The sequence below is a fragment of the Pseudonaja textilis genome, chromosome 6 (genome assembly GCF_049901715.1).
Source record: "Pseudonaja textilis isolate UNSWEBS1 chromosome 6, rPseTex1.2, whole genome shotgun sequence".
NCBI classification, from domain to species: Eukaryota; Metazoa; Chordata; class Lepidosauria; order Squamata; family Elapidae; genus Pseudonaja; species Pseudonaja textilis.
Window position 1 is genome coordinate 45933044 of NC_141995.1, and position 11627 is coordinate 45944670.

At 42.0% G+C, this 11627-nt stretch overlaps 1 protein-coding gene across 1 annotated transcript in view; it reads right to left on the reverse strand.

Moving 5' to 3' along the window:
• Positions 1-4872, reverse strand: part of ADGRA3 (adhesion G protein-coupled receptor A3) — a 41396-nt gene extending 36524 nt beyond the window's left edge. Inside the window, exon 1 of the mRNA XM_026699759.2 lies at positions 4473-4872. Within this exon, the coding sequence (XP_026555544.1) occupies positions 4473-4711 (239 nt within the window). The 5' untranslated portion in view covers positions 4712-4872. The remainder of the gene's footprint in view (positions 1-4472) is intronic.
• Positions 4873-11627: the final 6755 nt, after the last annotated feature.

The following is an 11627-nucleotide window of genomic DNA, read 5'->3' on the forward strand; positions in this document are numbered from 1 at the left end:
CCAGAATGGCTTCTAACTTTTTTCAGCCAGGTGGGAAATTAAGTAAAGGTTACATTGAAAAGTAATGTTTTAAAAGTCAAATGCAAATATGACGGTTTTTATTACGTGCTAACAATAATGGAAAAGAACTGCAGCAACTAAAATTTCTCCTTGGCCAATTTCTGGAAGTCTTACTTTTTAAACATTCTTAAATATTAAGATTAATGTTTAATCTTCATGTTTTACAAAGATTTATGCCTTTATAAGTAATTTAATTATTTCTCAATTCTGATAGTAGTTGTTTTGAATAACTTAACATTTTAGTAAAGCAAAAGAGTTTGTCTGACTGGTACTAAAGTTTCTTTTTTTAAAAAAAACCAACACAATGGGGTATTATTAGAACAAGGGAATAGAGTTATTGATAAGGATCTGTAATGGTACAGTAGAATGCAAGTGGCATACAAGGGAAACAAGACAGAAGTTTTACTTGAATATTTGGTTCTGGGCCAAACAAACTTTGCCGATATGAAGAATCTATATTACAATTCTTGTTTATTTATATTGTGCTGCAATCCCAGAGGATTCATGATGGTTCACAATACACACACAAAAAAGATATATGTTCAAAACATAGCCAAAGCCTCCACCCCCAGCACTGCAATCTCCAGAGTGCTTGTCACAAATGATGCATTTTCCATTTTTCCTGGAAACCAGTCAAACTGGGATCACACTGGGAGGCCAAATCAGAAAGTTGGTGCTGCTTTTTGGCTCCCTTCCTCTCCCTAAAATGGAAAACTTCCAGCAGCTTTTCCACCAGCCGGACCAAGTTGCTTACCCCAATTCCAAGGGGGAGGGAAGTAGTCCTGACAATAACACCAATAACCCTGTGGTACAAAGGGCTTTAAAGGTTAAAAATGACCATTTTAAATTGCACCAGAAAGGGCCACCAGCAAACTACTATAGTTCTGGACCTGTGGCATAGGTGCAATGGCTACAATACAGCCACCTACATATGAATCTCAAAGGTAAAGCAGATTTAACCCAGGGGAGAATAACTATTTTCCCCACTACCTCTAAGACACTGGTAACTGGAACTACATTCCTTGTGCACGCACGTTTTTGCATAACTAAAAGCAGACTCACTTTAAAGCACGGGCGTCCAACCTTTTGGCTTGCCTGGGTGGCATTGTTTGAAGCAGGATTGTGTTGGGCTGCGCACAAAATACACAATATGGTCGGCTTATCGCACAGCCAGTTGTTCAGACTGGGTTTGGTGGTTTTTGTTTGCCTACTCAGTCCTTACAAACTCCCTTTTTATTACACCTTGTGGCTACGTTACTAGCTGTCCAGGGACGCAGATTGGGCACGCCTGCTCTAAAGTCTTAATTACCAAGAAGAAAACAAACAGGTTTGGGAGAATAACAGGGAAATGCATTTCTTATACCAACAGGAAAGGGCATCAGCCCTCAAGGATATGAAAGCTGTTTAGAGAGGAAGCAGCAGCATTTAGCTGATCAAGGTAAACCAATGAAGCTGACTGGGGTAGAACTTGGTTGGATGGAAACCACCAAGGAACTGAAAGACCAAACTGGAAAAATAAAAACCTCACAAGATGGCAGCGGCAGGCTTAAGTTACACACTGCTGCTGAGAAAACCACACGGCTGTGTGTTGTCCCTGAAGCTACCAGGTGTTAATTTCATCCTGAAGAACCACTGAAGTTCACGATTCTTCTGAGGTTGGTGTGACAAACTGAAGATGTCTCCACAAAACAAGACCAAAGAATCGGTGAATTGATCCAATTTCTTGGAACTTCTTGGATAAGAAGAGATTGCCCTGCTGCTGCTGCTTGCAAAGAAAGTGTTTTTCCATGGTTTCCCATGCTTTAACCTCCCAGGAGACAAGGGCAATCTTGCTTGCAACTGGGGAATCTTTTAAAGGACGCGACATTCGCAAAGCTCAGGCGGCTGGCAATAGTTTTTACCTCCCTAATCGAATTTTTTTTAATAAAAACTGTATTACAAACTTAGCAGGGAACCAGCCCTTAAAAGTTAACAGAACCATTTGGGTGGTACAAATACTAGGTACTTGTACTGTTTCACAAACACCCTTAACAATTATTGTAACTAATAGAGCTGCAGAATCTGGAGAGGAACGGTGAACCTTGCTTCAGACTAACTGGGGCTGTTTTGTGAATCTGACCTTTGCCCTGGGAATTTTAAGCACTGTGTAAATTCTAGCTTACCTGTTTCCATGATTATATCAGCCCACTTAATAACCACAACTGATAACTCTATATGGCTCAGAAGTGGAGGGGAAAATAATTGTGTATTGGTTTTTTCCCCAGAAGTTTATTACTCAGGTAGTTTAAAGTATCAAAATGGGCCAATTACTAAATTATTTCTTGTAATTTTTAAACAAGTCAAGCCAAAATTCCATATCCCTAGTAATACAAGCCTGATTCAATGTTATCCCCTGCTTTAAAAACAACAAACTTTGTGTTATACTTGCCTATGAGTACAGGCTTCAAATTCAGCAGCTAGCAACCCTAACTAGAAATATGCCATTTTTTGGTGTCATCCTATTTTTATTTTTATTTTGCAAAAGATCAAGTTGGGCATCAAAGAAAGAAATGAATCCAAAGTACTATTACAGGAAGTCTGCTTTACAATGGTTCATTTAGTGACCGTCTGAAGTTACAACAGCCCCCCAAAAGTGACTTATGACCATTTTTCAGTTAATGACCTTTGCACCGTCCCCACACTCAGGTGATCAAAATTGGGACATTTGGCAACTGACTCATATTTGTGACGGTTGCAATGTCCCAGAGTCAAGCCTTCTGACAAAACAAGGTCCATGGGGGAGTCAGATTCACTTAACAAGCATGTCCCTAACTTAGCAAATGCAGTGATTCATTTAATAACCATGGCAAGAAAGGTATAAATGAAGCAAAACTCAACTTAGGAAAAAGTCTCACTTAGGAAAAGTTGTTTTGGGCTCAATTGTAGTCATAAGGCAAGGACCACCTAGAATATGGAGATCCATATTTGAATAGAAAACTATCAGATCCTCCTGTCTTTGGAAAAGAATAGAATATAGAAAATAGAACAGAAGAGAACAGGAACAGAATTCTTTATTGGTCAAGTGTGATGGGACATACAAGGAATTTGTCTTTGGTGCAGAAGCTCTCAGTGTACATAAAAGATGTAGGTGATAAATAATGATAAAAAAATACATTCTCTGTAAATAGTAAGAACAAACACTTAAGGATAGTCACAGGAGACTAAATAAGCAATCAAAATCGTACTAGAAACTACATAAAACAATATAGATGGAACAGATACAAGCAAAGCTCTTTTGCTCCTAAAGTGACTTTCCTTCATTTGTCATTAACACCTTAGAGGCCTTAATTGAAGCAGGGACTAAAAATGGCTGTTGTTAAGTGGGTTGTGCTCCATTTTATGACTTTTCTTGCCCCTGTCGTTAAGTGGATCCCCATGGTTGTTCAATTGCATTTTGGGGCCAGAAGCGGTCTGCAACGGCCTTCAGGTGAACCAGTTGCCAAGCGTCCCAATTTGGTCCTGTGACTGCAGTGGTCATTAAGTATGAAAAACAGTCCTAAGTCACTTTTTCAAGCCCCCTTGTACGAGCGGTCACTAAGCAAAGCGTTCTAAGTTGAAGGGAGCCAAGGGGAGTAAGTGTTGCAGGCCAAGGAAGGGATGCATTGCCCTCAATGGTCACTAAATGGACTGCCGTAGGTCAACGACCATCAGTAAGGGAGACAAGGGGGGACGACCCTGGCCAAGGAGGAGCTGCATCCCACTGAACAGTCACTAAGTGAAACTCTGCAAGGAAGCAACCGCCCCCCCCCCAAAAAAAAGTCCATTTTTTTTGAGAGCTGTTGGAAAAGTCACCCAAGCAAACGGTTGTAAGTCAAGGATCGACTCTAAGAAGGGAATCAAGGGGGAGGCCAAGAAAGAGCTGCACTGCTTTGAACGGTCACTAAGTGAACCGTTGTTAAGTGGAGGGAATCAAGGGGGGGAACGAGGATGACCGAGGCCAAGGAAGGGCTGCGTCATCCTCAACCATCACTAAGCGAACTGCCGTAACTCGAGGACCGCCTGTACAAGAAGGGAGCGGAGGGGCAAGGATTGCATCCTACTGAATGGTCACTAAGCCAAGCGTTGTAACTCGAGGAGCCCCTGGAGTCAAAGAGGGGGAGGGAGAGAATGCAGGCCAAGGAAAGGTTTACACCCCCGCCCACCGAACGGTCACTGAGCGGACCGTCGCCATAAGCTGAGGACCGCCTGCAGGGAGGGAAGCCCAGGCTCCTGCATCCCATCACTAACGGTCACTAAGCCGAGCATCGTAAGTCGAGGACGGCCCGCCAGAGGCGCGGGGGGGGGGGCTCAGCGCGAGGACAAAGGTGAGAGGGGAGCTGCCCGGCGCAGGCGCACTGCCCTCTTTCTACCCCTCCCCTTTCGCGGCTACTCACAGGCTGACGGTCCTCTCGGGTAAGGCGCCCGGCGGCAGGACGTGGTCCAGCGCCAGGCTGCTGCACACCACCTTCTCCCCGGCTCCGGCCGCCGGAGAGGCCTTGCCGCCCCGCGGGCGACCCCCGCCCCCGTCCTGCTTGCACCCGGCGGGCAGCCCCGGGGCGCCGCCGCTCTCCACCAGCGCCAGCAGCAGCAGCAGCAGGCCTCCCGGCGGAGGAGTCCGGCCCGGGCCCGCCATCGCTGCCGCCGCCGCCGCCGCCGCTTTCAAGCCAAGCCCGAGCGCCGCCGCCGCCGCAGCCGCCACCGGACCCCGCCGGCAACGGCCGCCATCCAGCCGCTCTCGGCCCGGCCCGCCCGCTAGCTTGTTGAGGAGACGCGCATGCGCGTCGCTCCGCCCCCTCCTCCTCTCCCTCCCGGCTTGGCGCATGCGCGGGCCGCTCTCCCGAAGCTCTTGTTTGAATTCTGCCCGGGTTACATTTAAAAAAAAAAAAAAAATTGGTTCTGCGTCCTTTGCAAAAAGAAGTAGAAATAAATGCATGGAGAAAGTCTCTTCTAGGCGAAAAAAACAAAAAAGTTTATTCTCCAAAGAATAAAAGGCAGGGCAAGAAGCAATGGTGGTAGTGGTGGGGAAACTCATCAAAGGAGGGAAGCAACTTGGAATTAAGGCCAAAGTTCCTAATAATGAGACCAATTAACCAGTGGAACAGCTGGCCTCCAGAAATTGCACATTTTTAAGAAGGACTGGACAGCCATTTTGACTCGAATCACATAGGGTTTCCTGCCTGAGCAGGGGTTGGACTAGAAGACCTCTAGGGTCCCTTCCATCTTCTCTTCCTGTTCCTTTCCCCTCCTCCCTAAGAGATGAGGACTTGCTGGTCACTTTATGCATGGGATGGGTGCTTTTTTTGATTGAGTTGAGAAAGGGATCCTGAAGTCCTCAACTTACGATACAGCTGAGCCCAAAATTTCTGTTGCTAAGTGAAAGATGTTTAAGTCAGGTTTGTCCCATTTTACAGCCACCGTTGTTAAGTAGAATCACTGCAGTTGTTAGGAACACACTTATTCAGTCCATTTGGCTTCCCCCATTGGGTTTGCTTGCCAGAAGGTCGCAAGAGGGGATCATGGGACGCTGTGACCGTTGTAAATATGAGGTGGTTGCCAAGCGGCTGAATTTTGATCATGTGGCTCTGGGGAGGCTGCGAAGGTTGGGAACGTGAAAAGCAGTCATAAGTCGATTTTTTAAAGTGCCCTTGCAACTTGCAACTTTTAAATTCAGTCCCCGAATGAACTGTTGTAAGCCAAGGACTACTTGTAGCTTGTTTGGAGGCTATGAGAGCTCTCCAACACGGTCCTCTCAGCAGTTCCAAGAAGGCTCCACACCCATATGCACCACTCACGGGACCCTGGGGAAAACAGATAAGCCTCCAAGCATCCTCAACGGCTCTCAAAAAGAACACAAATGACCAGCTGTCTGCAAGGAGTATAAATCCTTCCCATTCCCCCTGTCCAGTCAGAGCCGAAGAAGCTTCTTGCATGAGAAGTAAAAAAGTCTTCAAAAGTAAAAACAAAGAAAGTCCACTTGCCTCTTGGAAAAAAACACCTTTGGAACAACCCTGACCTGGATGGTGGAGAATCTCCATAGACAGATAGGACAGGAGTGCTGCGAAAATTCTGCTATGAAAACCAAGCCAGAGTTGGGAAAATTCACTGTATTTAAGCTGACTAGAATGGCGGGATATTCTTAGTCGTTTGTAGAATGGAATGGAATAGAATATTGGAATAAAGAATAGAATAAAATAGAATAGAATAGAGATTAGATTAGAATAGAATAGAATATTGGAATATCGAATAGAATAGAAATAAGAATGGAATGGAATAGAATCGAATATTTTATTGGCCAAGTGTCATTGGACACACAATTTGTCTTGGTGCAAATGCTCTCAGTGTACATAAAAAGAAAAGATACATTCGTCAAGAATTCTAAAATACCACACTTAATGATAGTCATAGGGTAGAAATAAGCAATCAAATCGTACTAGGAAACAGGCAGTAAAAATTGTTAGGATACAAGCAACAAGGTAAAAGTCATAGTCATAAGTGGGAGGAGATGGGTGGAGGGAAGGATGAGAAGATGAATAGAATAGAATATCAGAATAAAGAATAGAATTAGAATAGAATTGAATTCAATTCAATTCTTTATTGGCCAAGTGTGATTGGACACACAAAGAATTTGTCTTGATGCAAATGTTCTCAGGGTACATAAAAGAAACGATACCTTCATCAAGAGTCAAGAATCATCAGGTGCAACACTTAATAATAGTCACAGGGTACAATAAGTGGAAACAGTCCATATAAATCGTAAGGATACAAGAGACAAAGTTACAGTCATACAGTCACAAGTTGGAGGGGATGGGTGATGAGTGATGAGAAGATTAATTAGTAATAGTAATGCAGACCTAGTAAATAGTTGAACAGTGTTGAGGGAATTGGTTGTTTAGCAGAGTGATGGCATTTGGGGGGAAAAACTCTCCTTGTGTCTAGTTGTTCTGGTGTGCAGGGCTCTATAGCGTCGTTTTGAGGGAAGGAGTTGAAACAGTGTATGTCCAGGATGTTGGGCTGTGATCAGCCTGGGCCTTTGCTTGAGAGAAGTAAGTTACTTTCTGGTGATGCTGACTGAAATATCGGTCATGCCAATGTGATGGGCATTGAGAAAGGTAGCTTTGCATGTTAAATTGCAATTTGTTTCTGTCTTTCCTGAAAAATGCTTGCAGAATGGAGAAAATCAGTGCTTATCTCTGGCTCAGTTTAAAAGGAATCTTCTTGAAAATGATGGCATTTTTAAATGAACCATCATTTTAAATTTTATTGAATGGCTCCCTGCCCATATAACTGACAGGACAATCCATTCAGTCTGAAAAGTGATGCTTTTTATAGAGCCTTTAAATTTACATTGACTTAGATAACACAGGTGGCAATTGTATAAAGACACACATATTTTCTGCTGTGCGATTGCCACTTTGAACCATTTCCCTCCTGGAAAATGGAAAATGGTCTGTTTATCAGTGGGATGAGGTAATGTAGCATCTAAGTCCTTATCTCCCAGCGTGAATAAAATAATAAACATAACTGTTAAATAAAATGGGAAGAAAGCCCATTCCTTTTATTAGCCTTTGCACAAACAGTGGCCACAATAAACAGTTTTCGTAAAGTCAATTTTTATGCTCAAAAGACCAACTGCTAATATAAACGTCCTTTTTTGTTGTTATTATTTCATTATCGCTAGAAGAATGTGAAAACTGATTAGGTTTTGGTTGATAGGCTGACTTTCCATTGATGGATTAAAAATAACATTTAAACGAGAACTTTCCTGGATCCTAATTGCCAAATGTCCTGAATGAAGAATATACAAATCATACCACGATGTGCGAGAAGGTTTTTCAAGGAAACCTTTTATTAAAGCCCGAACGGATCCAGAGGGTGACGTGTGATTTTCAAGTGGCACTCAAGTCTTTCCGTAGCTTCAAGAGGCTTTCATGCTTGTACCTTTACCATCTATATGGTTTGATTTGGTTTCCTAGTATGATTCTGATTCTTTAGTTAGTATCCCAGGACTATCCTTCATTTATTATTCTCTTCTGGAAGTCAAAATCCATCCCTTCCAGATTAAAAAGAATAGTACCTGTTTCTGAATTACATGTATACTGGTTGCCAAAATCCAGGTTTTAATTGTGTGACTGTGGGAATACTGAGATGTGAGTGCTGTCATAACTATGAGTGGTCATTAAACAGTTGCAGTTTAAGGTGTACCTGTACTGCTAACCTCTGTAGAGGTGTCCATATACTCTCCAGAATTAGAGCTTAAACTCAACTGAGTTCTTAGCTTTTGTTAGCTTAGCTTAGTTTTTGGTTAACATCAGGAAATTTAAACAGGCAAGGATTTGGCTTGTACTTGGATAGGGCTTTTCACTATAGGATGGAACTTGGATCAAGACTTTTAACCAGAATGGGATGTCAGTCACTGTGGCCAAGCCAGAATGTGGTTTACCTGAAGTTGGTTTTGAATGTTGTATAAATGCACTTAACAGGGGTTTTTATTCTACGATACAGTTAACCAAGCTAGTCTTTGTAAGAACATAGTTGCTTTGTAATCCTTCTTCCTGCTGTGACAATGAATATTAAGATTTACTAGTGAATAAAGAGTGAAATAGGGATTAGAAATTTCCCCGATGTACAGAGGGTTTGAAAAAAGAACTTTTTTTAGTGATTTACTGTCACAGTGAAATGTTGTGCAAATATGAGACATCGAGTGGAAGATAAGGGGACTTTTGAAAACCCTCCAACTCTTAATTCAACCATGAGGTTCAGCCTTGTTGTAAAGCTAACAGAGAAAAATTCTTACGCAGGTTAGAAATGAGATTAATAAAACCTACCTTTGAAATTCTATGTATTTCGTTCTGGAGGCAAGGAATTTATTCTGTGTAGCTTACAAAGTATGATTTCTGTTTAAAATCAAAAGGCCTTCAAGCCATCTCCTACAATCTCATGCCTCCTAAATAAATTAGATTATAACTCCAAACTGTTGTGGCAGAGGTGGGATTCAGCTGGTTCTGACCAGTTCTGGAATACCGGTAGCAGAAATTTTGCATAGTTCAGAGAACTGGAAAATCCCACCTCTGACTGGCCCTACCAACCCCATCTCTTCTCTGCCTCCCATTGAGTCCCAGCTGATCGGTTGGGTCTCCTTTGGTTGCCCTGCACGGGAGAATGGAACTGGAAAGCAGGTTAGTGGGGTGGCGAGGGAATGGGGATTTTGCAGTATCCTTCCCCTGCCATGCCCACCAAGCCACACCCACAGAACCAGTAATAAAAATATTTTGAATCCCACCACTGTGTTATGGAGTATATAATGGTAGAGTTAATTAAATGGAAAGATATGTTGAGTTATTTTTTTTAGTATCCTCAGGAATGAAAATACTCATAGTTTTACTTACTATACAGGCAAAAGAAATAAGTGTTCTGTTTCCATCACCAACCATGTCTTGTAGCAAAGTTATTTTCTTGAAGTATTTCATTATTTTGCCCTAATATTTGTTTGCAAACAAAGAATCTCTGGCCTTGTAATATGGAAAGATGGTTTATTGCATTCATTTTAGAAGAATATGTTTTGAAAGCAATAACGTTTGTTCTGCTGCATGGCAAATTGGCAGCCTATTCTGAAGATAATCGTATTCTTTGTCATCTCTGTACTTTTGCACTTCGTATTTTGGGTATTTTTGTCTAGCACGCTTTTAAAATGTGCTTATGTAGCACAGAAGAAAACATAGATAGGCACAATGGATTCCACACAATATAACAGCTTCCAAAGTAATAAACAGAATAAAAATGGGGGAGGGGAATAAAAGCAATGTTAACAAGCTTCAAAATCACATAATAAAGAGGGCAAAGCCCCCACATTCTCCTGCAAAGTTTGAAAATCTTGTTTCTACCCTAGTTGTTCTCTTTATTTATTTATCTTTTTAAAGATTCAACTGTTGCAATCCACAAAACACTGCTACTATTTGGTCATCAAGTTGCTCTTCTGTTGCTGCCTAATATTCTTTTTAGCTAGCCCCCTGTATCTGAAAATTGTAATATTTGAGGTTGTGTTAGGTTTTAGTGAAGATGTATCCAGTGTCCTACGAACAATCCAGATAGATAGATAGATAGATAGATAGATAGATAGATAGATAGATAGATAGATAGATAGATAGATAAATATTAGTTTTCATGCAGGTATGCAGGTGTTGGTGTGTTCAGGTCTTTTCCTGTGTAAGATTGAGAGCATCTTAGCAACGTTTCAATGAGATCCCACTCGCCAACTTCAGGCTGGTGCTTTCGGCCTCATGCTTTGCTCGCACAAGCGCGAAGCCGAAAGCACCAGCCTGAAGATGGCGAGTGGGACCTCATCGAAACGTTGCCAAGATGCTCTCAATCTGACATGGGAAAAGACCTGAACACGCCAAGACATGAATATGTATGTATGTATGTATGTATGTATGTATGTATGTATGTATGCATGCATGCATGCATGCATGTATGGTATTCAGCTTTGTTCGGGTATTTTCCCACGTCATTATAGTTGTGCTTTTAAAGTTGTAGTGACATTTCAGCAGAATCCCATTCTAACACAGCAGTAGGCTCGCACCAAACTTAAAACAGAAACAGCTGTGAAAGCCTGACTCACAGACGAACACAATACACAATCCTGATGATGGCAGATGAGATTTTGCTGAAAAGTCACTACAACTTTAAAAGCACAACTATAATGATGTGGGAAAATACCCAAACAATGCTGAATACCATACATATAAATACCCACGAAAACTTAAGAAAACAAGGTATATATAGCATATATATAGTGAAATTACCCCACACACATCATCACAAAATCTCCAGAACTATAAAGCCTACAAACTTGAAATTTGGCACGTAGGTTCCTCTTGGCTTCTAGGTACTCACAAAGAAAGGATTTTTCTAAATGACCATCAGAGTATTAGTATTTCATATATTATTATTATTATTAACATGCTCTGATGCTAAGGAGCTCCACTCCCTCTCCCCACCTGGAAAGAAATATCTTCCAAATGCAAAACACAAGCAGAAGAGAGGAGTTTCAGTTTCACACCACCAAGCCGCTTTAGTACAGAATAGTTGAACTAAGCCACCCCAGGATTCTTGCTGTCTCCTCCTTGCTCACAGAAGAGCAAATATTCTTTCAGTTTCCAAACAGCCCTCAACTCTCACTCACTGACAGGATGCTAGCCAGATGAAAACTGATGGATGCTGGTAGGCAGAGGCACAATTTCCCCCCCTTATTTTCCTCCCCCAAAACTAAGCCCAACCACATAGTTTTGTGGCGACGCACATGGGTATCGAGCTAGTCCTTAATATTCTGATTACTAGGCTGTGCTTGCAAACACTTTCTCTGTGGTGTCCAATTGACGTATCTGGTATATTTTAAGATTGGGTTCATTAGCAGCTTTAAGAATACAATTTATCCTGCCTTCATAAGTGTTAATCTTGGGGAAGTGAGTCAAATGTCAGCGTAAAACTTTTCTTTGATCTGTCTCTGATGTTCTCCTGGCTTATGTACTGGGCTTGCCTTGTGCAAAATT